Source organism: Trachinotus anak, unplaced genomic scaffold, assembly GCF_046630095.1.
Source record: "Trachinotus anak isolate AG129_WGS33_773 ecotype Australia unplaced genomic scaffold, CSIRO_AGI_Tana_v1 ptg000019l, whole genome shotgun sequence".
In the NCBI taxonomy this organism is placed as follows: Eukaryota; Metazoa; Chordata; class Actinopteri; order Carangiformes; family Carangidae; genus Trachinotus; species Trachinotus anak.
The window spans coordinates 16,872,353-16,900,040 of record NW_027273870.1 but is presented as its reverse complement, the minus strand read 5'-3'; the positions used below and the strand labels follow the sequence as shown (position 1 = coordinate 16,900,040).

Below are 27,688 nucleotides of genomic sequence, written 5' to 3'. Positions count from 1 at the left end.
GTTGAGTAGATTCACTGAATGAATGCATTGAATGGTGAGTCGTTTTACCTTGAGTCCAACTAGTGAGTTATATATTATAATCATATATTATCATATATTCTAAAAAACTGTAACACAAGTTATTTGAAATATAAAAATTCATTGGAATATAAAGAAAAAAAATCTTTCTTTTCCTTTTATGGGCCAAATTTGTTTGTAGTTTCCTTAGTCAACTATACAAAAATAGCAAAAAAGTAATTTAACTACTTGAATCACTATGCACATACGAATGTAGCTGAACAGCCAGCAGGCTACTGCTAAATGTAGTTAAATAAATAGTTTAATTGCATATAATTCACCACTTCCCAACACTGCATCCTAATGACCATGAATCATTCAAACATTTGTGAAACATATAACACAGTGTCACTGTGCACACCTGGAAAGGTGGAGGGGTAGAGACTGCAGGCAGGACGGTGGCAGCAGCAGTCGCGGTGGTGTGTTCAGGGTGTTGCATGGCCAGAGGGTTCATAAGGTGTTCCACTGTGTGCACCTTCCCCTCCTCCATCAGCTTGGCTGCAGGAGCCGCACTGAACACTGGGTACTGCCCACCCAGAGTTGGCAATGCCACTGCACAGAGACAGAACGCATGAATGAGAGCTTGGATAACAGACTGGCCCACAGCAGACAACAGAGTATACCAAGAGATAATATGTGTTAATATGTTTGTATTCAAAATACAGGAAATAACAGGAGGAGACAAGCACACATGCACCCATGAAACAGGTATACCTAGATCTGTAGGTGATCTATGAAAAGATGAGGAAAATGTGAACAATGAAAGATAAGGATGAAGGGATATAATTTAGGCAAGAAAGGAAAAAATAATAAGTTACACAAATTGGCGTTGTGGTGTGATTCGGATTATGTTAGTGCTCAACTGTGGATTAACCCCAGTGTTCCAAAACATGCACGCATGCACGCACGCACACACATACTCTCACACGGAGTGAACACAACGTCAGTCATTGTTTCAGATGGACAAAAGTCTTTTGAATCTGGTGGTGATCCTGTGATTCCACACAGACTGGGACTGAGACTGAGCTCCAGACCGGGGTCAAATCGTTCCAGAGGCAGCATCAGGAAAGACCACTTTACAAAATGGACCTCTGATCAGCAAATACATGACATTATTGTAATAATGGGTAGTTCAGTATAAATTTTACGTTGGAAAAAAAATGGCCAATCTGATAGGTTTAGTAACTTTTGAGATAGACTGAAGAATAATACCAGTGTGTTTATCACTGAAGTTTGTACCTTTTGTAGAGTGTAAAAATGTACTTCAAATTTAGAATTGAGCATCCACTCACATAAATATGTAATCACATTTTCTGTGATAGTTTCTGTTTTGGTATGTCCAATGTGTGTCGGGTTTTTTCTCCTCAATCCAGTCAGTGAAATGCATTACATTTCCTTGTGCTTACTGACAGGAGAGAAGGAGGAAAGAAAGACCAGGAAATACTTTCAAAAACAAGCCACCTTACACCTTTGATGCCACATTCCTTTTAGCTGGGACAGCAGTTAATGTCACTTCCACAAAATGTAAAATTAGTAGATGCCAATAAACAAATCACATTACACATAGCACACACTGCAAACTGAGCAAAATGTGATGGGCAAGAACTCTCTGTAACACTGGCATTATCCTTTAGCTGATCAGAACAGAGAGGACGCAAGAGACAAGAGGAGATGAGAGCTAAAGCAGCTGCTACTGCTCACTTGTATGGACATCATTCATATTGCAAAAAAAAGGCAAATCTTTTATGAAATGTTTTTTGTTATTCAAAAGAAAAAGACTTGCAGAACTGTTAACTATGTTTCAGTCAAAACTTTGAGTTGAGCTCATGTAAAAGGAGATTGTGCAAGCACAAATAACTACGACCATGTTCAGACAGAAAGCAGCACCGCATGAAAAATCATAGCTGCTTTGTTCATTTCACTGAGACCACTGTGTCATCTGGCCAAAAAAACAAAACAAAAAAAAAAAAAAACACTGTCGGTCAGTCAGTTACATTCCAGGCTTTGTTTACCTGGTCATTGTCACGACAAACGATATAATGACTGCTGGTGTAATCCAGTGCCACTGCAATGGAGTGCTTTGGTATCTGATAGCCTTTAAATTCATGGCTGTATTACTTCCCTTCCTGGATTGTATTTCACTGTCTCACCAGTACGCCCCCAACGATGCAGTCCTTTTGTTCTTTTAACACAGTGCTGTTTTCAGTCTGAACAGACAAATTTCCAAAAAGGAAAGAATGAGGAACAAAGCTTAGCAGTTACTTTCTGGTCATGCTAGAAAGGACATACATTTAGTGTCTTCATTCTTCACTGTAAAGAGAAGGGAAGTCCTTTTGCACATAACCATCCAGCAACAACTATTACCTTGATTTACAAACTTCCTCAAACCACACAGGACTTAGAGAGACACAGAAATTATGTGCGGAAAGGTTTAGTAAAGGCTTTTAAGGTGGGCGAGGATACGGAGGATATGGAGGGATATATCTATCTCACTGACTTGTGCCAGGTTTGATGCCAACTGGGTTGACGGAGGCAGCAAGCTCCAGACTGGGCATCAGCTCATAGGATTTTTCAGACTGCTTGGTCTTGCCCTCATGGTAGCGGCTGTAGATGCCACGACCGGCAGAGTAACCCCCCAGGTACGACCCCCGCGGTCCAGGGGTACGGTTACCTGCAGCAGCACGACCACGACCTCGCACAGTACCTGCTTAAATACAATTAAAGTAATATGATGACAGGGGTTGTGGTTTAGGGCTTGGGCAGCAGGGGCAGCTTTTGCTGAAAGTTGTGTATGACAACATGTAAAGCAAGATTTAATGACGAGTTTAGAATATCTTCGAAAGCTTCTCTCAAGATGTCAGGACTTGGTTTACAAGGAGAGTCTTTCAGGTCTAATCTAAGGGAATAATGTGCTCATAATGTTGCTTCAGCTTCTGTTTGAGCGAAGGATTTTTTTGGAGTTGTTTAGGTTCAGTTTGACATCTTTCTTCAGCACTGTTCTGACTCTTAGTTATGCAAGTTCATGGCACTATGAAATGATATTCCAAGACGTTTCTAGCTTTGTTGTGATCTCTGCAATAACCCAGCATGAAATGGGAGGTGATAGCACAGCAGGAAAAGGATGTTGTTAGAAAATGTTTTGTCAAATGGCAAGAAAGCTCATTGTTCATTAAAGGAATAAGTAGGAATAAGGATGTGAGAGATTACCATTGTTCTGTATCATTGGGGATCCTTTGGAGAGAAAACCAAAACACAATGATTGTTGAAAGTCAAATAGATTGTCCTGCTACCACCCAAAGACCACATTTAATCAATCAAAGGTAATGGGATTAGCATTCATTGGCCCATCACCCTGTTCTGTCTTCACCTTAAAACAACAAATCTCTGATTTTAAGCCACATACCCTCATCAAGTTAAAGATTTTTAAAAACTTTCTAGTCATCAAAGATTAAATCATTATTGGTGCGTTTGTCATTGCTCCTACAATAGCATCTGTTAGATGTCATTATGAGATCTTTAGCAGTGCATTGGCCCACTGAGTTCTGCTGATACCAACATTTACAAAAACTGCTGGCATTCAGAAAAACACTGTAGCTTTAGCAACTTATCATTACTGGAACAAAAGCAGAAAAAATAAATTCTAACCTTTGACGAAGTAGTCCCTGTTGGGTCCAATGAGGGTGTTGTAGGGATAACCATAGTAAGCCAATGTGTAGGGATCACACTGGTATACGTAGTTCTGCTGAGTAGCTTCTGGAGAGGCAGAAACTCCACCCTTAGAGGCCTTCTGACGTGAGTATTGCTCTTTATCAACTGGCTTAGCAAGCGTCACCTCAATGCAGGACCCTTCAACCTCTGTGCCGTTGAGGTGGTCCATTGCCAGGACGGCATCCTCTCGAGAGGTAAAGTGGACGAAGGCATAGTCACGGATTTTCTTCACACGTTCAACGCATCCAGGGTTCCACTGGCTAAATACCTGGTTGACAGAGAAAGTATGGGTAGTTTAAGCCTTGCTTGATAGTCTCAAAAACAATACCAATCTCTCCCTCTTCATGTCAGATATTATTTTTACTTGATAAAATCATTTACAGTGAAACTTGAAAACTGATCGGTCAGCTAATCTCACCTGTCTAATCGTCTCCTCGCTGGTCTCCATCATCAGATTCCTTACATAAAGGATCTTCACTGTCTCCATCACGTCTTCATCCACATCAACCTCTGGCTCAGCCCAGTCCACTGCGATCTGGTGACCCCACAGCTGAATTCGTCCAGGCATCAGCTTCCTGCGAGCCATGGCGGCAGCACGATGTGACTCATACTCTACAAAGGCAAAGCCACGATTCTTCATCTTGTCTGCAGCGCTGGCATAAACTATCACATCTAGTACACCTTCGGTCACCTTAGAAACCTCCTCTAAAATCTCCTCACGCTTTTTGGTCTTGGGGATGCCACCAATGAAAAGACGGCAGTTGTCCACGGAGGAGCAGACCCCGAGTAGCCGCCCAGGCCGCACCTCATAGTTGTTGAGCTCCCGCACAGCACGTTTGGCCTCGTGTTTCTCTGTGTACATCACAAATGCATACCCTCTGTTCTTCCCGTCAAAGTCCATCATCAGCCGCATCTCATAGATGCGTCCTACGGACTCAAACACTGGGACAAGCTCATCCTCATAAACGTCCCGAGGGATTTTACCCACAAAGATTTCACATCCCCGTGGAGGAGATGGACTGTTCCAACCAGGAGGAGGGCCATATTTACGCTGACCATTTTCCTGTACCATACTGTAGCCAGTACGCTCCATCAGGGCCACCAGTGCAGCCTCATTGGGGGCACCTGCAACACCCTCGGGGATGTTGATCTGTCCATGGAGAGAGTGGTGGGTGGCACCAGAGGAGGGTTTGGAGGGTTTGGTGGGTTTGGATGGGGCAGCGTTATTGCTCATGGTCGATGAGGAAGCAGAATCTTCGGCTGTCATTCTGACAAAACCATCCAATCAGATCCGGGGCCTGAGGAGGGCAAACAGAGATAGGTTTAGCAATTTACATTAAATTGTATCAACCAACTGTTATCCAAGAGAGAACAGAAAAAACATGAAGGAAGAAAAAGTAGGTAGAGAGGGTTCATGCTCAGACGGTACCATTTAATCAACAAAAGGTCATAATATGGCTGCTTGTTGAAACAAAATAATCATCAATCTGCAGGCACAATCAAATGCAAGATTACCTAGCTAACAAACACACATAATGTGGCCTAGAGAGAACAGTGAAAATACAGCATCTATAAATCCCCAGTGAACCCTCCCTTATCAGCAGTTTTACAACCTTGTTTTGTTGAGTTCCTCAGATTCCTTGCTGACCTCTGACCCCTATCACGGAGAATTGAGGGCTGTAAACCCTGAAAACTCGAGCTCAAGGTTCACTGAGTACGAATAGGTCACATGCTCATTAAGTGTGTGTGTTAGAAGTAAGTTTGTGTAAAATATGACTCCATACTGTGACAAAAGCTGCACAAAGTAATTTGTCTTACACTTGTTGTACACACACACTCACCACGAGACAGTGTTGGACTTTCAACCTCACCTTATCAATATAAATGTTATACAGTGTGTGGGTGCAGCTTTTTCTGTGTGTGTTTGTGTGTGTCTCTGTGTGTGCACCACTTCATTACGAGCTGCAGCCCTATAGGAGGAACAGAGAACAATCAGAAATCGGCTTCCCAAGCATAAACCTCTTATTCTGTTATTTTCCGTCACTGCCAGTATTCAGAATGGAAAAATCCACTGCATTTTAAATCCTCAAATCTCCATGCTGCATACAACACTGAAGAAACAAATCACAGCAGCCTACTAAGCAAACTCCTTTTTTTGGACTAAACATCATGTTTGCAAATAGGCCAAATAAAAAAAGAATCTCTTGCTAGTTAGGTAAGCAATGAGTGTGTGTTTTTATGCGTCATAAAATTGCCTGGACTTTGATGGAGATAGGTAAGGCAGTCAACAAAGGTTAAACACTACAAAGCCAAGCAACCACGGTAACACACACACTCATTTGACCTGACCCAATATCCACCTCTCGCACCACCCACACACACACACACACACACACACACACACACACCTGTTCACTTGTTAGTTCGCCCATGGCTGGAGGGCTTAGAATTACCTGCAAACTAGTTCACACCTCTTCCACAGCGGGAGCAACAAGGATGCAAATGTCAGACAGAATCAAAAGGGATGCTTTAAATATTGTTTCTTTAAAAAGTACAGTAAGCATAGCATACAAATTTAAGGTAAACTATTATTGAAGTAAACTATTATTTCATTTATTTATTGTCATCTATAGAAGACAATAATGCCAGAACATCAGATCACGGGAAAACAAAACAACAAAAACCAAGAGTGGGGAAACAGGATGATGTTTTCTCCTTCTATCTTTAGGCAGTATTAGGTGTTGACACAGGTCAGGATGACATTAGATCATATAAAAATACTGTTTTAGGCAAGGTTAGGGGGATATCTAATTGAGGAGATACATTTTGACTCTGCTCAGCAAGGATGCAGTTCCCTTTATTGCACAAAAAACACGTCACCCAAGGTTTTTGCAGTAGCTTGCTACATAAAAACATTATTTTTATGTTGCTTTTCCTCTCTGCTTCTACAGCTCAATGTGCCCTCCCTCTGTTCCTTCTATCGTGTGAAGTGCTAACATGACTCCATCTCTTATCAGCCTTATCTTGCCAGACTAATGACAAAGGGAGGACAATATTCACTTTGGGAGTTCTGCTCGGTGATAAAAAGAAGCTATGTGACACTGTGAGGTTGACACTTTGTATAACATACTATAGTCAGGGCAAGACCCCCTTCTCTGGATATTTTGTGTGTGTCAAAAGTATGATATATTCAGTGCTCAGCCTTAGTATGGGGTAACATACTTCCTGCTTTTGACCCCTTGGAGTTATTCCTAACTTCCTCAGTGCTGACCACTGTTGTGCTGAGGTTTTCCTTTCTTAGGAGATACTCAGGAAATCACAGCGCTTACTGTGAAGCGAAACTCTGATGGTCTGTTACAATCTCTCTTCCTTTGAAAAAAAAAAAAAAAGAGAATAGTGACTGTGTATGTGGGATCTTTTGAAATCTAAATGTATCTGAAAAAGTGTGCCAAGAGAAAAATAAAGATAACAAGGGGTAACAAAGGAAATAGGGAAGTAACACAGCATGGAAGAGGAAATAGAAAAAATATTATTAAGAGACAAAAAACAACAGACAGCTCTGACCTTGTACATACATAGGTGTATGCAAGCATGTATATGTTTGAGTGTGAGCGTGAGAGAGAGACTCAGTGGAAGAAATCTGAGGCAGCGACAGGTAAATGATTAACCTTGATGGGGACAAATCCCAACCTTTACTCACAGAGAGCATAAAGATTTACAGATGATGTCTTAGTGAGTAAACAAAAAATAGAATTTTAGAAAGAAATCTAAGTCATGACCACTTACTGTATGTGTGAGTCCTCTGCCCCGGCTTTACCTCTTTGCTGCAGCACAACACAGCTAGCGGCTAATAGTTAAAACAAAGCTCGGACACAGAGTTCACCTGGTCAAAGGTTATGAACTCAGGGAAGCATGAGAGGGACGGACCAGCTAGCCTGCGCACAGCAAGTGAGGGAAGTTAAAGAGCAAGGAGTTGATTGTGTTCCGGTAATTGCTGTGGAGATTGGCCATTACACTGTGTTTATGATTGATAGAAGCACCTGATTCGCTAGGTATTAACAGCACATTATTGGGGACTGAATTGTTTTATGAGCAGACAGAAAGGCTTTTACCATAACCATTATACCATAAAGACAGAGTGACTGCTGCTGGCAAATTCCATCTTTTTCCATCTATTTTTGATTCATCACTGACCTGATGTTAATTCAACAGTGCTGTCATGTTTTCTTCTCAGTCAAATGCACAGATCCTGTTCAGAAGCTAACAAACATCTCTTTTGGTTCCCAGTTTACTGCAGATTATGGAGCAAAGAAATCCATGTGCATGTCCAACAGTATGGAACAATGCAGCTCTCAGTTTGCTGTTCTATCCTGAGTGACATTGATCCAGTGAGGAAAAAAAAAAACAAGAGGCCTAAGGACGCTGCCATCTTAGCCACACACGAGAACATGTTGAGGCTCACAGTGTCCACCCAGCAGCCCCTCACAACAGCGTCACAAGGCTGAAGAATAGGATCAATGAAACACCAACGCTTGAAAAAGTTCAAGTGCTGCTTTTTCTGAACACGTAACACACACCCAATAGATAACATTACAAGTAGCTAAGATACTAAATGACTCATGCAAATACCATTTATGCCATGCCTACTAAATAATAATCTTCACACACTACGCTCCTCTATAGCTTCATGTCACAGCAACTCATCATTTAAAGATGAAGAATCCAAAACCAGAGAGAGAGAGAGAGAGAGAGAGAGAGAGAGAGAGAGAGAAGGAAGTGAGACTGAAACAGAGCAGAAATATTGAGAAAGATATCACAGCAGAGGGATGGTGGTGGAAAAGAGAAGGAGAAGCGGAGAGTGGTCAGACGGGAGGATAGCTACCCCTGTTGCTTCACAGCGCTCTGCTGCTTGGCTGCCTGCTCTGGGAGTGTTAGTCCACCTCCATGAGAGACAGGTACAGCAGGGCACTGAGCACAGAGGCCAGCCTCCTCTATACACACACACACACACACACACACACACACACACACACACACACACACACACACACACACACACACACGCTGAACCAAAGCTGCAAGCATGAGAGTTGATGAGGGTGGAGCTAAAACAGGTACTCTTTGTGAGGGTGTATGTGGGTGGATCCTAGCCTTACTTTGGGAGAAGCTATTTACTTTTAAATTATTCATGTATTCACTAGGATTTGTGAGTGTGTGTGTGTGTGTATTTGGTGGAAAATGATTAATTACATTTACTCAAATACTGTAATTTAGTAGAATTTAACGGTTCTTGTACTTTATACATAATACAGTAGGAAATGCTGTACTTTTTAGTTCATTGCATTCACCTGACAGCTGTAGTGTCTTTTCAGATTTTATATTTCAAAAATATGATATGATTATGTGTTAAGGAATAAACCAGTGTTTCCCCAATAGTCTTGTTGCGTCTCAATTTCACATGTCTATGAGCCTTTAGCAGTTCAACCAAAGAAACATTTCCCCTCTAAACTTCTTTTAAGGCCTAAATTTGTCCAATTTTTCATTAAAAAAACACAAACCACTGGACTAAAACACTGAACTGTATATAAAGTCATTAAAATCACCTCCACCTTACATATAATAACAGATCAGCCACAGGGGCCATTTTTCTGCAGAACAAGAACAAGTTTTACATTTGATACTTAAAGTACATTTTGCTGATATGGCTGTACTTTTACTTCAGTAGGATTTCAAATGCAGCACTTTTACCTGTGATAGAGTACTCTAACATAAATGTGTTGGTACTTTTACTTCATTAAAATAATAGTAGATTCACACATACACACACTGAGGCACCTGTTGAACAAACCTGCAAATCTGAACGCTGGGGTTGATGGGAAATGCTGTTTTAATGGATTTACAGGGTTTTCTGCTTAGAGTTGCAGAAGTGGGAAAAACAGTCGGAAACATTCAAACTTGGGTTTTGAATACTTCCTCATGTTGTTGTCTCACTGTGAAAGGATATTTGGAAATTCTGACTGGGAGTTACCACAACAGTGATTTATGTCATGTCAGCACAAGACTACAACTCTGTGTGTGTGTGTGTGTGTGTGTGTGTGTGTGTGTGTGTGCGTTTTGTACATAACAACGGTGAACATGTTCCTAGCCCAGCTTAACTTAAGCAAACAACACACACCTTCCTGGGCAGTCAAGAGAGCAGATAGAGAGACGACAGAGGGGAAAAAAAATGGCCAGTTGAGAGTTTCTGTCTTAAAAAACTCTTCTCGGTCTGAAAAGGGCAAGAAAAGAGGGAGTGAGGGAAGAAGAGAGCTGATTTGGTGAAAGGGACAGAGAGATGAAAGTCACAGTGTGTGGTCAACAGTGTGCTGAGTTTCAGCTGCTATTGAAACCAGCTCTCCTCCTTAACGACTGAGTAAACATGCAAGAAGAAAGTCTATTTAGCATAAAGACCAGAGACTGATGAATGGACAAAAAAGAAGAGCTTAAACCACACGGACTGTAGCACATTAATTTGCTAGCATAATAAAATGCTGGTTATAGAACTGTCAGATCAATTACCGTGACATTGAAGGGAGTGAAATATGTGTGAAGGTGTGTCCATAAAGGTGTGTGTGTAAAAATATGTACAGTGTAATCTTTGATCTTTGACATGTGCGCAAGGCAAGAAAAGACTGTTAGGGAGCAGGATCAGTAAAACCTTGCCATCCACTAAGCTGGGGGGGGGGGGTGGGGGGGGGGGGTCAGTCTAAATCAAAGATCAACTGTCAGTCCTAAGTGAGAGCCAATCGGGAGTCAGACATGCACCAGAGGGTTCGGGCGTTCTGGTGACCGCACAACAGGACCATCAACTCTTCAGGTCAACAGTTAACTGTTAAACCCCACAGGAAGATCCGAGCGAGGAACGCGAAGAACATTTATCGTAATCATTGTACATGTTCACTAAATCATTTGTCAGGCACACACACACACAAACACACACACACTAAAACTTCATACCGCATATGGACCCAGTTTCAAACAGGTCTTGCAGACTGCAGTTTACTTGCGTTTTTTAGTTAAATTTGAAGGAATAAATGAAATCAACTTGTACTGAAGGATAGCACTGGTGTTATTGTGTATTTTGTGTTATACTGCAGTTTTAATACAAATTTGGTGCCAAAGTGAATATTTATGATAGCAGAACTGTGGTTGGGACACACGTGTGGCTCACTGATGTGTTTTTAGTAGTTTTGGGACAGTGGAACTCTATGACACAGAGGAATAATGTTCATTACACTGTTAAAAGACCTAAACCACAATTAATTGTTAGTTTAGGTAAAATGACATAATATACTTTTTCCTTTTAAACTCATGTAAATCATTCAACATACATAGTGGCTTATGATTGATTTTTGTTGATGATGGCAGACTGGATCAAATCCTACAACAGTGACTTTTCTATGTAACAATATAACACCGCCAGTGACGTGTGTTAGATAAAGCACTATTTCTTTTAACTAAATCATAAGTAATCACATTAGAGAGGGCTTCTTAGACTTTGTTGGTTATCTCTGATAAGCTGGTTTTCTATTAAGGCCAGGGCCACACACACACACACACACACACACACACACACACATACAGTGGAATCTGCCACTTAGGCAAAAACCCTGCATAAGCAGGAATAAAGTCAGCAGTAAAGCAGTGCTGGTAATCAGTATCTTGGCCAGGCTGTATGACTGCCATCTATTATTACAAGTCATCCATATAAGTAAATGAGTAGCGTGTCACAAGACCAGAGGTCCTGCTGTTTATTTCTGTAGAGCGATACGACCTGTAGGAGTAAACCACGCTGTTTAGTCCCCCACTCTGCTTTTCTGGAAACAGTTCCTCTTAGACAAGCACGGAAACTGACCAAAAAAAAAAGCTTCCTGCTGTGATCTTTTGTGACAGCATGATTGTTTCAGGTAGCTTTCACAACTTCGCTGCCTTAAAGAATTACCTGCTCCACATAATTATCTTTGAAGATGCCAAGCAGTAAAATGTACCCTGATGATAACCCCACCAAATAAAAAGCAGCATGGAGCAGATATTTGGTCCCATTGTCTTGTCTCTTGCACAAACACAATGCAGTATCAGAGTCAGCTGCAGTATCTGACCAAAAGCCTTTAAAACAATGAACTTGATGAAAGAGAAGTGAGAACTGTGGTCGACCCCTCAGGACACATGATGTCCTCATTCGGTGGTTCACGTAGCTCAACTGTCAGCTTGCTGACTGCAACAGCATGAAGCAGGATGGAGAATTAAGTCACACTGCTGACTGAGAAGAAGGAAGCTGTGTCATCTTAGGATTTCTGTTTGCCTTGTTTTTGAGGAGCTGTTGCACTGAAGTACGGCTATATATCAAGAGGGGCTCTGTACAGTTAGTGCACAATATTAGGGCTGCCTATTTTCATTATGCTGTTTTTCTTCCTGATTAATTGATGGGATCATTTGGTCTATAACATGTCAGAAAATAGTAAGAAATGTCCATCACAACATCCCAGATCCAAAGGTGATTTCCATAAATAGGCCATCAGTCCATAAATAGGCCAAAAAATCACACTTAAGAAGCTTGAACTCATTACTTTTTAGCATGTTCTCTCAACTCTCCAGCATGAAACTTCAACTGAGATCTTCAACTCCTTTCACCACTTTCACTTCAACTGCTGCTTCATCTTCACTCATTTTCATTTCATTTTCATTCCATTTCATTTTAACTCAAAACAAACCTGCTTCAGAGACTGAAGAATTTCTTTTTAAATCATTTGAATCTAATCTACATTTTACAAAATGTGAGCCCCTTTCATGTTTGTCCCTACCACTGTTCTCTCTGTCCACTCTCTCTCATTTTTTTCACTTATTTGCTCTCCTTCCATCCATGTACCTGTCACCCTCATTCCTCTGGTTCACTCAACCTCCAAGAAGAGCAGTGGGGAGGGGGAAACGAGGAAGGTGCAGAGGGGAGGGCAAAGCGAGATGGAGAAGGGCAAGGAGGGGAGAGGAATGAAGAGAAGAGAAGTGTGAGAGAGAGAGAGAGAAAAAAAGACCAGATGGAGAGGAGTGAGAGCAGCTAACGAACGGAGGGGACCAAAGGTTCCCCCTCCGATCTCCTCATGCAGGCTCCCCTCCCTCAGTGTTAGAAAGCCCTTCAAAGTGAAACTGGCCTGAAGAATTTCAGGTCAGACGGAGTGCGTAAGTGACCGCCTCCAGCCCACCCCAACTTCACCAATGAGGGATGATTCCAGTTCATTTACTCTGAGAGCCCCCCTGCCTTCAGGACCTTCACATTTGTCCACTCAAAACCCCACGATTCTACTCCTACACCCTGATTTCATGAAACACAACAGAGTCTGCATCTTAGCATTTTCTTTTCCACACCATCAGCATTGATAATGACTAGTTCAGGCTTTATTTTGAACACCAATCACAGTCTATACACTAATTATAAACAGAGGGACTTTGACTTAAGTTTTAATATGAAGCATGACAGGATAGAAAGGTCTAAATATTGCCACATGTCCCTTCACACAGCTACGCAGTCATTACTAATCATAAGCTTTAGCTTTAGCATTAGCTGAAAGGGGCTTTGCTGCCTTAGGCAAACACATTCCTCAGGCTAATCAGCGAGCCTGTTCAAGGCCATAGGAGACATTGTTTCAGACAATTACTACTGACATTGACAGTGTCACACACTCGTGATAAAGGCTTTAGTGGGCTGCTGTGTGTGTGTGTGTGTGTGTGTGTGTGTGTGTGTGTGTGTGTATGTGTGTGTGATTGAGGGGAATAGTAGCAAGAAATTTAAGGAGGAGATTTGGTAATATTTGACGTACTGAACAATAAAAGACCCAAACAATTGTACGTACTGTATAACCTCATTTTTCTGTTTCAGCATCCGTCACTCCCACATTTAATACATAGGCTTACAGAAGAGCTAACCCTTATACACACTTTTATACTCAAACAAGGGTCCACCCTGTCAACAAACACAGTTAAATGAGCATGTGTCAGACTCCCACAGTGATACAATTACAGAAATGTGCAGCTGAAGTCACATTTCTGTCAAAACAATTGTTTTGTTTAAATGGTTAGAACAGCTCCAACAAAAAAGTGAACCATAAAAAATACTGTCACTTTTTTCATTGCATGTTGAGCCTTGAACACAACTTAAATGAAGGAAATTTAGCACCGGATCACTGGATTCTGTCTCACTTAATCACACACGCACACACACACACACACACACACACACACACACACACACACACACACACACACACACAACACAGCAAAACAAACAGCTCACCTTAACCAGGGTAAAAGTCCACATATTATATGACGAAGAACCCGGAAGTCTATAGGTAATAATACCAGCCTCTCCAGGTAGTCACTGAAGCATTTTTTATCCCCCACCCAAAGCGCACACACACACACACACACACACACACACACATACAGTGCCATGCCACTCCACTGGTTCCACTGGTTTCATTGTAAGGACATCTTGATCTCCATTACAAGCACTGATTGGCTTAAGTGCCTTTGTTGTCTGTCATTTTGTGGTCAAACAGGGAAGTCTGGTGAAATGTAACTCTGTCCAGACAAAGCAGTGTACCAGATATCATCCACAAGACAAGTAAAAATACAGGCAACAAGACAAAATCACAGAGCAAAAAGTTGAGGCTCATAATGTCAATTAAAAGCATGGAGAGCAGAGGCAAGAGTTACCAGGAAGTAAAGAGACCAAACAGTTTCAGAGCAACAGCATTTTGCTTAAAAAAGATTGTTTTTTTTGTTGTTGTTGTTTTTTTTACGGCTAAATAAATGAGATATTTCAGGGTCAAAAGTCATTTTGAAAAAAAATCACAGAGTGACACAGCGAGAAGAAATGATGGCAAGTTTTTCAAAAGAGACTTAAAGAAGGAATGACTTCTACACAGAGGCCTTCAGGAAGGAATGGATGTTAACACTGTACCTGTATCCCAAACTGAGGAGCGCAGATGTCGATGAGCGGGCCAAGGAGATGCAGTCAATGCGTATAGTTTTTGGGAGTCTCCCTGCACATTCACACTTGTCTAAAACTCACGTTGTCTCTGTCCATTCACTGTCCTTTGGTGTTGACAGGCTACAGCACTGAGAGACTCTCCTCACCTGCTGTGTCTGGGTGTTTGAGTGTGGAGATAAGCAAAGGTGGTTTAGTGTTTACTCATTCTCAATGGCCAGAAGAGAGAGGTGGGGCTACTCAGTACAGGTAACCCCCCACCTTTTTTTCCTTCTTCAATCTCTCTCTCTCTCTCTCTCTGTCACTCTCTCAGGTGATAAGGAATAAAACAAAAGGGAAGGGAAGGGATGAAAGGGCAAAGGGTGTGACGAAAGGTGATGATTGACTACAATCAGGGAAAGGTGTTTGAGTGTGCTCACCTCTCCTTATTAAATAAAATGGAAAATCTCACAACCACTGACAGGAAAACGCTGGAAAAACATTTCGTTGGAATTTGCTGTTTTGCTTCTCAGTGACACCCACAAGAAATTTCCCAAATTCCAGGGACAACATAAGCAGAAAGCATTTATCACAAGTTCCCCAAGTCAAAACAACCTGTGTTATTTTGAACAAGGTTTATTTTTAACACAGTGTAGCGAACACACTCAGAACTATAGGGAGGTGTGCTCAACTACACAAGACATCTTAATAATTGTCGGCAGCGAACAATCAGCGAGTCTGCACTGCGTAACTGTGCTCCTGCCTTTGCAATTTTAGTTTGTTTGCCTGTTTACAACCATACTAGCGGCTCCTTTTCTGTCATCTCTCTAATCTCTGTAATACAGCCATAAAAAACCAATGCTTTGAGCTAAATACTAAAGTCGGCATGCTCAAATGTTCACAAAAACAATGCTAATATGCTGATGTTTAGCAGGTATAGTGTTAACCATGTTCACCATCTTAGTTTAGCATGTTAGCATGCTAACAGCACAGCTGAGGCTGAGAATGAGAATGTCATTAGTTTTGCATGTATTTTGTCGTAAGCAAGAGTATTGGTCAAATTGAAATTTTGACCTGACCATGGCGCTAGATTAAAAGTCAGAGGATCACCAAACTCATCAGGATTTATCCTCTGGGAAAAACGAACGTCTGAACCAAATTTCATGGCAGTCCATCAATTAGTTATCGAGACATTTCAGTCTGAACCTGAGTGGAAGAATGGCCCACAGCACCATCCCTAGATTCAAGCCAGTGTGGTTAAGAATAGTTCCTTACTCTATGAGCAAGTGACAGCACATCATCTGAGCTCAAACCAAAGTAAAGCTAACCATAAAAGATTAACAAAAGGTCAAAGTTCATCCGAGTTACACTACAGATTTCTGCAGTTGCCTCCTTGTGAGCACTTCTATCCAGAGAACTACTGTATTTCATCAAACCAAATATCCCCAGGCATATTAAAAAACAAGGGCACAGACTCAAATTACTTCAAACAGAGCCTAGAAAAACACATGAGAAGAGATTACTTTAGGACCTGTGGCATTTTACCATGAACCTGTTGAGAGCTGAATTTGACAGATTCTTCTGTGATCACTTAGGATTTTTCTGCAGGTTTGAAGCCCTAGTGGCTTGGTAATCATAGTATTTTATCAGCATGATAGTCAAAGCTTTCTCAACTTCAAACAAGTTTTCCTCCACAAGCTAGTGTGCCCAAAAGTCCACTACACATTTCTGGCTTTGCCACAGTGAACCAATGGTCTTCTCCTGACAAATCCAGGTTTTTATGACCTGACACCGAAATGATTAGGATTATTTAGGTTCAGCTAAATTAAGACAACTTCAGCTGTCTTAATAAGCTTAATTTATGCAGGTTGCAGTAAGTATGATTTCACAGTCACTTTACTGGCAACACACTGATAAATACATTAGAAATAGAGAGAATACAGCTTTCACATTCCAGTCATATTTGACAGAAACACAGAGAGGGTCAGAGAGAATAGGAAGGAGACCACACTGACAATGTGTGGAAGTGTACATAACCTTAAACAACCCTTAAAGAGAACAGGGCCTACACTCTTATCAGTCGGGGTGCTATTCTACTCTAGCTTAAGTGTGTGTATGAGTGTGTTGTGTGTGCAAATGCCATTGCACAAGTGACACATTAACCAATGACTCTGTTAATGAAGGACATGCAATCACTGATTCTTGCCTTTTTGGCAGCACACACACACAGACACACACACAAACACACAATATATGTAGATAGCCAGTTCAAAGTTTACAGATGGAGAAATCTCTTCTGTCAACCAACAGGGTGTAAAACGGTTGAAGTGAAGGCCGTACACAGTCATAAACCTATTTTAAAAGAGATGACTTTATCACCAGCACACTGTATCACACAAACAGACTCACACACAAGTTTATTTCTATAGTCCAATAGCACATACAATGTCTCAACAACTTTCACAAGCTCACGTCAGCAGCTCCCTACCCTATGTAGCACTCATAAGCAGCACGTAAACACTTATATGACAGCTGTAACAGTTAGTGGAGATTAAAAACACAATCCAACAATGGAATGATAATAATAAGACCGATACTTCTGAAATGAAATAACTAAGAGATGCCCAAGATATGTGTCAACAGATGCCACAAAAGCACAGAGTCATGCACTGAGCAGGAGATAGGCATCGGCTCAGTGATAATAGACGTGGGGGAACTGGCCCTGCAGGTCTGATATGAATCCATACACAACTGTAAGAAGCTGTACACAAACAGCTTTACAACGGTCACTGGGACAGATGGGAGGATGAGTCTCAAGTGTGCTGTCTTGTTGCCAACCAAACTGAGAGTAACACACACATAGCTTAGGCAAACTCAACGATATACATGTAAGTCATGTATATCACTTACAGTAATTACATTTACATTTACTGCTCTTACTTACTGTTATCTATTTTTTGTCTACTGTCTTTTTGTCTACTGTCATCTGTAAAAAATAAGGCTTATTGTTCAACAGATATGTCCTCTTCATACAATATTATATATTATTTATTACATGTCTTTATGCAAGAAAAGTAATAATATTGGTCAATGTATTGTTAATAATTCATTATTCTTCAAAAGTGTTGATATTGGTATTAGTCAGGCTCTCGCATACATGCGTGCACGTCCACACACTCAAGCACGTATGGTAAACACACATTCACAGGCTATATTGTGTGTCAGTTTCCATTTGGTATCAGTGGCCTTTCAAGCTGATAATTCTGTTTAAAAAGTGATTAAAATTGGGGTCAAAGAAACCTCCATGAAGCAAGCAGTTCACTCCAGTACACGTTGTTGATGATGGTTAATAAGTATAATCTACGAGGTGCTACATTTTTAAAACATTGGAGATTTACTGTCAGTCAAACATGATGTCATCGCAAGCAAATTCCAGCATCTATGTTTGCAGAAACCTGTTAAAAGTACAGTGTTGTGTTGTATGTAAACTTTACTAACTGTTCATGCAAACATAAATTCTAGAGAAACGTGAGATGTCCTGAGATGTGTGTCGGTGTGACACAGCTGACAGGCCTCATCTCAACAAAGTGCTTGTTTGTCAAGAAAATACTTCCAACAGGCAACAGGTTATGCCTTCATCAGCAACATTTCAAATTGGAGCATCTGTGTTTGTGTGTCTCTGACTGTTGCCTAAAGGGTTTTGCTGTGACTTGATGCTGTCTCACAGTTAACATTTTAGTTAACCAAAATCAAGACTACAAGACCACAACTGATATAACATGAAATAACAGGAAAAACAAGAATCCAATTTAAAAAAATTTTTTTTTCTTTTTAATGCAAGAAAATATAATTTTATTGTCCAGTGCTGCTTTATGATGCAGGCCTCAGAGAGTGTAACTAAAACTGAAGTAAAATGGACAGCTCATTCATTTCCACAGAAAGAAAACTGAAACTGAAATTATTGTGACTAACTAACACAAAACCTGGATTTAGATTGAACATTCAAATAAAACTAAAAACTAAATGAAAATTAAAAAAAAACATGTAAAAAGAATTAAGAATTATTGCCCTGCCCTCCTGTAACAGCTTGTACAAGCACTTTTATTTACTGATATCAAGACACTACATTTTAAGTGTCATGTCAAACTGAAATAAATATCACATCAGCCAGCGCGTCAAGTACTGAAAACTGAAATAATGACCTAAACTGGATCCTCAACCTCAGCTGACCCTCTCATCAAAGTCCCAACAGTTGAGCAAATACTGTAGGGTGTCACACACTTGCATTTATCCGAACACACACAACCGGTACGACACGTGTGCGTGTGTGGAGAGACGAATGTAACCTGTCCGGTGTAAAGTCTAAAAAGTATGTTCTGCTTAAAAATCCTCAGGGAGTAAGACTTCATATCTGTCTTTGTTCTGCTGTAACACTTCCTCATTCAAAGGGTCACCTCACATCCTCTAACCATTGTTAACCAATCCCAGTGTCCCACTTATGATTAACAAAAATGACTCAGCACAAAAAGAGAGCCTTTCTGCCCTGCTATCACACACACACACACACACACACACACACACACACAGGATCTGACATTAAAGTCCTACCTCTTTTTTTCTTCCATCCTGATGAAAGAAGTTTCCCCTTTTGCCTAGAATTTGGTCAGCTGACAATCCAGTCATGTGGCTTGTCACTAACCAATGGCAGAGCAGGAGCATTGTGTGTTTAGGTGCTAATATCACCGCCAAGGTCAAGGAGACATAGAAGGAGAGAAGAGGAAGGAACAAGAGGTCTGAAGAAAAGATTTGAAGGAACTTGAAAATTTAAGAACAGTCGTCCTCATGACTTATAACCGCAGTGAAGCCATTTATTATCTGGCCAGTGACCAATAACCACTGTAACGTCAACATGGATGACTGTCCTCACACCCAGAAACTATCATGTGATAGTGTGTAAGCAGCATGTGGATGAAATACCAGACCCAGCTGAAATCAGAGGTGTTTTCTTTTCTTAGAAATAACATCTTGCTTTTGAACTTTCAGTTTTACATTGTTACATTATTATTATAACATGTAATGTGCCATCTTCATGTGGCAACAATAATGGACACACAGCAGTAAATTCTGGCATGTTGTAAATAAAGCCACACTTCAGCCACAGAATGCAAATGACTTCGTTAGAAACAAAAGAAAAAGTGACACATACAGTCTCACAAAAAAAGTTGATGATTGTAGTGGACATTTGAGGAGTGTCAATTTTTGTATGTGGAAAGTATTGTGCAGGCCATGGACACTACTTTTTCGTGACATTTTGAGGGTTTTTGGACACGCTATAGAGTGGTGAAACTCAGTTTCAGAGTTCAGACTCTCAAACAAAATGATACAGACACTATACAGTAAATAGGGAGTGAGTTCACAGCCAGACAATCCAATAGTCAGTGCCACTGCAATTATTGTCTTGGGGTGCAGAGGTGAGACCATGAGGCAGGATTTGAATTTCTTTTTCAAACTCTTTTTCTTTTTAATTCTTCAAATAACTACAGTTTTTTTTGTGAGTATAAATGATAGTTACGGCCACTATATATACTCTACAGATTTGGTTAGATAACAAACTAGTTCATGTGACGCATGCCCCTAGCCTTAATCCACCACACTCACCAGCTTATTGTGCTACAATTTACAACAAGCCTAAATGATTTCATGTATTACAGGGGTTGTATGGGTTTAACTCCAAGAATGAATGGATACTGTCCAATCTCATCCTCCGACTGATCCTGCTGTGTAGTATCTCTGTACATTTTTTATTAAATGGCAGAATAATTCAGCATACAATATGTGCAATTACAAGCGTGTAAAATAACAAGAGTACATTATAAAGCACTGTCCAGTAAATGGAATGTCACCTTCATCAGCACATCTAATTAAGTGTACAGACATTTTATCTACTAGCAATCTTAAACCTGCAATTTTCACCATCCCTTGTTTCGCTGGACAGTCAGACAAATTGTTCTCTATCACACCCACACACACACACGAGAGAGAGAGAGAGAGAGAGAGAGGGAGAGAGAGAGAATGAGAAGGGAAAGTAAAGCAGGCAGATATGGGCTGAATGTAAAGCTGGTGGAATTCGGTGGCAGCCAACTCCAGCTAACGCCCCCTAACTACAGAATCCCAAAACTCTCAATAGCTACACTTGTAAACAGTGTCACGCACACCACAGCGAAAAACAAGTTTTATGATGAGAAGAGAAAAAAAATCCTGAGAAACTAAAACGCTTTGTAATCCACCTGTTCACCTGCTCTCACACTGAATGACAGGCTGAGACTACCTGCGAAACAAAGAGGAGAAAGGGAACAGGAGAACGGGAGTGTGAGAACGTAGGAGAGAGGGAAGATGTGTGAAGGATAGATGAGAGGAAGAAAGAGAGAGAGAGAGGGAGGGATGAGCCCGATTGTCTGCACATGCAAGTGTGTGTGTGTGTGTGTGTGTGTGTGTGTGTGTGGCCTAAGCGTGCCTACTCTGTGCCATTTTGTGAATGGGTTCACAGAGTCAGTCTCGGCCCATGGAACATTCCATTCTGGCAGGGTGGGGGGCAAAGTAGATGTGTGTGTATGCATGCATGCAAGTGTGTGTGTGTGTGTGTGTGTGTGTGTGTGTTTTCTCTTGCTTTCTCCCCATGTCTCTCTCTCTCTGTCATGCTGCACAAATTCGAAGTAGCGACATCTCTTGTCTAGTTCTGACCTTGTGTTCTCCCACAGTCTCCACTTTGCGACAAAGGTTTAAGATTATATAGAAGACTGTGCAGTGTGTTTTATGTGTGTGTCTTTTGGGGTTGGGACTTATCATGAGCTGCAGCGTAGTACCGGTAGTTTCTGTCCCCCAACTCTACCCTACCAACTCCTACACGCTCACACCCCTCAACACCATCCACATTTGCTTGCCTTCCCTGCCAGAATCAAATCACCCCCTGCGCGCTCACACACACACACACACACACACACACACACACACACACACACCTCGCCTCCTGGCCTGCTGTCCAGACAACTAGCCCATTGTGTGTAGCAACAGGTATGCAGAGAAGAGTCTGTTTGAGAACACAGCAATTGGATGCTTTTTATGTGTGTGTGTGTGTGTGTGTGTGTGTGAGCAAGCTCAAGGATAGGTTCAAATTTTTGAAAGTCTAATTTAAGACAGCACTCACATACATGTATATACATTAAAAGAGTTGTCGACATCCCTCACTAAAGCCATCGTAATGTAAATGTTGTCATTCTGTGCACACATTGCAGACACCATAGGAAAGGATCTCTTCACAATTCAACTGTTACAAACAACAAACAATGTTTTTAATGTAGATATGGTCAATTAAGTTTTGAGTTTTGTTGTGAGACAAACTTGTCCTTTAATATGCCTATGTTCACACTCAATCTAAGCCTAAAAAAAGAAAAACTCCATCCAGCTAACGGAGTCCAGAGGCGATGGAAGAAACTAGCAGTGAAATGAAGCATAATAACAGCATTAGTGTATGAGCAGGTTGGAGGACAGAGGAGGGAAGGAGGGAGGCGAGCAGGATAGGAGGAGAGGATGGAGGGTTCAGCAGTGTCACCACATGGGGGGGGGGGTTTACAGAGGTCAAAGGTTGACCAGCAGAAGGCGGGGGAGTAAGGAGAAAGGGGGGAAGAGGAGGAGGAGGAGTGTTGATCCAGCCTTCACACTGTGTGGATGTCACCTGTTTACACACTCAACAGTGTGTGTCGGTCCTGCCACGTTCTCAGAAGAGAGACAGTTGCACAATATCTCGTCTCATGGGCTTTACAAAAAAACTCTGTTTTCTCCATTAAGTTTTGAGCTGTCAATCCTCGCAGTTTTCGCTTAATTTGTGCAGGTTTTGCAATATCTGTCGCCTCCTCCTCAACACAATGGAGGTGATTGGAAGTCTGCTTGTGCACTCGCAGCATTACAGAGCGATCTTTACTGTAATACTCTCCCTGTCACTCTGCACAATGGCTGAATGGTTTTCAGTGGAACTACTTTCCACTGAAGAAATAGACCCAATTTCCACTTGAGTCCTGCATGTGATTGGGTTCAGTCAACAAAAGCACTTTGATTCAGGTTAGGGAGAGACTGTGGTGTTAGGGGTAGGGTTAGGGTTAAATGTGTCTCATGCTTCAAATCACTGCAGACTTTTCCTGTCTTAAACCACAATCTTTCCCTAACGGAGAGCTCTGAGTGCCTGCACATAATCATTAGTGGGTCGAGCTGATATTTGATTGTAGGAGCTTGTTTTCTTTTGCAAATTGTGGCTGTATTTTATTCATTTCCTACTAACCTATGCTTGTGTTCACCACAAGACCTCTTGTGGTCTTGCAGTTGTGCAAGTAACAATTGTTGTCTGCCATTGTTATCTCACTGTAAAACCTCTTCAGGAGTAAGTTAGGGTCAACACAGCATGTTATTTTAAAATGAGTGGTATGACTTTGATATCGGAGACCCTTGTTTGAAGCCCATTTCCTACCAACAGTCAGTGTTGTATCATTTTAGCCATGACCATGATATTTTCCAAAGTCTAACTAACCCGTTTCTGTTGGCAGCGCGAACCAAACCATCACAATAGATATGTTTGATTTAATTGTTGATTTAAACACAGGACACTGCTGTTTTTCTTAACTTCTCTAAATTGTACAGCTCCCTTCTTTTTTCTACCTTTGTGCAACCCTCATTTTTACCTGCTTCAGCTTCCCCTTGTCTCGCTGCTGTTCAGCGTTTGGTCTGATCAGAGGGGAGCTGAAGAGGGAGGTGCAGCGGAGCGATAGAGAGGAAGAATGTGGCCATTGTGCTTTCCAGGTATGTGTGTGTGTTTGTGACAAACAGAAAGAGGGAGAGAGGAGAGATAGGCTGATCAGATCTTGTTACAGGTGTTTCATAAACAACACAATAGTGCTAACAGGTTCTCTCTCTGCTTAGTCGCTTTACACTGCAGTTTTAGACTTCTGCCTCAGTGTTGGTGGATTAGGCTTATGGCTTTGTCACACACACACTAGACTGAATCTGTGCTTCCCCATCATGAGCATGAGATGGTCATGTGACAATCATGTGACATATACTATAAGTGTGTGTGCGTGTGTGTTAGAGTGTATAATTCATAAGCTGTTTCTCTTCCCTTTGCATGAGGATTTTTTTAAGCTTCCTGCTTTGGAAAATCACTTTAACTTAAGAAACAAAGGAGAGCTGTTATTTTTACTTTCTGTTGCCCTATGTTTCTTAATGGTGTCTGTCTTCCTGAAACTAGGGCTGGCACAAACATGATACCACTAAGGTCACTCTAGAAAAAAACTGTAGATATAAAACCTTGCCTTGGATGTCTGTCTGTCCCCCTTGTGTTTTTTTGTTTCTTTTTTTTTGCAGTTGTGGAATGTGATAGTGGTTCGACAGCTAAGTATCTTTCTGAAAAATGGTTCACCTCTAGAACCTACTTTTACAATCAGTAATGAAACCCACAGCCAGTGTGTGGCAGACACACACACACACACACACACACACGCACACAGGTCCATTTGAATAATCATCACTCTCACATACTAACCATTCAACTGGTATCTATTTTTGGTTTTGCATGAGGCAGTTTTAAAGAAACCATGTGTCATCACTTCATCAGGTCCGACCAGCACTTGAATGCACACACACACCTTTCACACACCTTAAACCTGTGGGTGTATTTACAGTATTCACAAGGAAGCTGGTCGTCTGTTGAGATGGAGGACACACAGACACACACACACACACACACACACACACACACACACACACTGTCCTATCCTCCACAGTAAGTTAATAAGGGATATTATAACTTTTATCTCACGTTACAGCACCTCCAAGCTATCAGCATCCCTCTACATCTACTAAAAGTAGCATCTGCAAATGTTGTTATCCAGTCTTATTCTGTATTATGCCGGTTTTGTAAATTTGGTCGCTTTGAATAGAATCTACTGTAGATTAGATATTAAAAATCTCGTCCAAGGGGCAGGCTCATCATAAAGGTCATGGAGAGACAGTCTCCAAACTACAGTTGAGTGGTAAGTTCGAGTCTTGTAAATGTAATGTTACAGTCTCACAGATATTGAAGAGTCTGGGCTGAGTGTCAGAGAGACAGCTGCTCTTGGAAAAAATCAGCTAGATGTGAGCCTTTATACACAGACACACATGTATACTGTAACTGCACACAAATGGAGAGTATATGAACAGACACATGCATCCACACATGTATCCCTCACACAGCTAAATCTCGTTTGTATAACAACAGGACATCCAAGGCTAACTGGCACCCTGCTCAACCAGTTTCTGAAACACACACAGACACACACACACACACACACACACACACACAGACGACTAGACAAGACAGCAACTGATCACACACACACATCCCCACAAAAAATAAACATCGAGTCCCCATCCCACAACCTTGTAGTGAAGGTTACAGCAGTCAGCTGGGTCAGAGTGAACACTGGACCAGCTGAAGAAATGTCCTTCCAGATACCCACTGTGTGTGTGTGTGTGTGTGTGTGTGTGTGTGTGTGTGTGTGTGTGTGTGTGTGTGTGTGTGTGTGTGTGTGTGTGTGTGTGCGTGTGTGTGTGTGTGTTCTAAGTCCTCCAGATGAGAAAACACACCATGTCCCTCAACCAGCCTTGTATCAAAACTGTCAAACGCTGAGACTGAAATGTGAAACAGACAGAAAGGACAGAAAAAGAGACACATGACACGTCTCTTGCCAACCTGTAGGATGATGGGACGTGTAGTCACTGTAGGTTCTTCTGCCGCTGTTCAAAAGCAATGATCCAGCTTGTCACTTTCTCATCTTCCCTTCTTCTTCTCCTTCTTCTCCTCCTGTCTGTCAGGTTCTCTCTGGCCTCTCCTTCGCTGTCAAGGCGCCTCCTTTCTTCAATGACAGGTCCCCCAAAGCACAATCAGAGGAGAACTCAGACACATCTAACAAACTGAGCACACAGAGAGAGAGAGAGAGAGAGAGAGAGGGGACAAGTCAGAGTTTCTCTTCTCCTTTTGGTGTTTTTTTGGATTCTGACTCAGATCCTCTGTGTTTGTCCTCTCCTCTCCTCTCAGTCACGACAGTGCTTGTAGACGCAACAGCGGGAGAGGGGAGGGGCGGGTGGCAGGGCACAAGGTCTTGAAGTGGAGGAGAGGGCAGAAGGTGGTGGAGTTGAAGGAAAACGCAAGAGAGAGAGAGAAAGAGAGGGGGGGCGGGGTTGGGAGGGTGGGGTGGGGGATGCAGTGGTAATTAGTGAGTCGGTACCTGACTCTCACTGACATAAGCCCCACATTCCTCAGAACCGAGAAGAGGGGGAGAGGTGCGGGAGGGAGAGGAGAAGAAAAGGAAAGAAAAAAGTTCTGAAAACACACACCAACACACTAATGATCCCCGGACACACATCAGAGAATACCCACTTCATCCAGAAAGAAACAAAAACCTGTCTTCCTTACAGCACACCATAGCTGACGCGTCATTCAAGTCAAGGTTGCATGATGGTAAGTGAAGGTGCTGCTGCTGCTGGAGCTGGAGCTTCGGCGTCCGTCACCTAAACCCTCCAAACACTTTATCTCCTGTTCAGGTATTTAGTCTTCTCTTCCGTCTCTTTTCAATTTAGAAAATCTCTCTCAATCTTTCTCTCCATCTGTCTATCCCTCTCTCTCTCTCTCTCTCTCTCGCTCTGTCTGTCTTTCTCTCTTGAACTGTGTATGGTGTACACACTGCCTTCTCCTGAAACTCACCAAACCAGAATCTGACTGCCCAAACCCCCAACACACCTCCCTCCCTCCCTCCCTCCCTCCTATCATTCCGGATGGGAAATGCTATCCTCCTGTGGCCCTAGCCAATCTGCTTGTGTGTGTGTGTGTGTGTGTGTGTGTGTGTGTGTGTGCGTGTGTGTATCTGAAAAAAAAAAAAAAAAAAAAAAAAACAGGCAGACCTGAATCATACCAGTCAGAGCAGCATTCCTCTAAAGGAGTTTCCTGCACACCTAGTACAAAACCTCGCACCACATGATCCCATCAACCACATGCTTATTACTGATGATCACACACAAGCCACCCTGCACTCATTCACAAACATATGTACACCCTTGAGGTCATGATGACACGCTGTCTTGATGTTACAATGACGTGCATACTGTGCGGTACTGATCCCTCTGTAATGACATTTCTCAGTAATAACAACTCACTCACGTCCTCTCAGATTTCTTACGTTTAACTGTCAGCGTGAGGATGACACAGACAAGACTGACTTCTGAGGGGGAAAACTGAAACTTTAAATGCGTAATATAAACAGTTTGTTGCTTTTGTCAGTCCTGCTCCTGCTCTAAACCTGAAGTGAAAGTAAAACAGTGAAGATCAAGAACCAAAACTATACCGGCTCAACTGGTGTTTCTTATTCTCAACCTTCATATTTCTTTCCCACCCCACCCCAGCTTTTATTCTCTTTCAGTTTTGACAATATCATACTTGTTTGATCATGTAGAGAAGTTTCAACACTCCAGACCTCCAGCATTCACCTCTCATTCAACGTGTGTGTGTGTGTGTGTGAGTTTTTCTTTGAATGTATGTGTGTTTGCCTACCTGAATTCCTTGCAGAATTTGACGTAGGCGGGGCTAAGGTACTTCCTTCTTCCTGATCTCAGGTGTGAGGTGAGTGCGACGTCTTCTTGACAGCCAGTTGTCATGGAAACAATGAGACAGAGAGAGAGAGAGAGAGAGAGAGAAAGAGAGAGAGAGCTGTGCTGAACAGTAACAACCGCGATCAACCAACTGACAGACTGAGGACAGAAGAGAGAAGTGAGGAAGCTGTTTAGAGTAACAACACACAAGCACAGATACACACACGCACGCACACACACACACACACACTAACA

The 27,688-nt window shown here is 41.8% G+C and overlaps 1 protein-coding gene across 21 annotated transcripts in view; it reads right to left on the bottom strand.

The window, feature by feature from the left end:
* The window catches only part of rbm47 (RNA binding motif protein 47), a 31,186-nt gene extending 3,498 nt beyond the window's left edge, over positions 1-27,688 (bottom strand). Inside the window, exons 1-7 of one of the 21 annotated variants that reach the window (XM_071504198.1) lie at positions 27,396-27,688; positions 25,542-25,762; positions 4,184-5,063; positions 3,703-4,033; positions 3,265-3,288; positions 2,555-2,764; positions 419-609 (exon numbers count right to left, since the gene is read on the bottom strand). In XM_071504198.1, coding sequence (XP_071360299.1) covers positions 419-609; positions 2,555-2,764; positions 3,265-3,288; positions 3,703-4,033; positions 4,184-5,032 — 1,605 coding nt within the window. In that variant the 5' untranslated portion in view covers positions 5,033-5,063; positions 25,542-25,762; positions 27,396-27,688. Of the gene's footprint in view, positions 1-418; positions 610-2,554; positions 2,765-3,264; positions 3,289-3,702; positions 4,034-4,183; positions 5,064-7,551; positions 8,621-8,647; positions 8,729-14,758; positions 14,976-25,541; positions 25,763-26,264; positions 26,545-27,395 lie in introns of those variants that run through there. The other 20 variants (XM_071504200.1, XM_071504197.1, XM_071504205.1 and 17 more) reach the window with 20 other exon arrangements.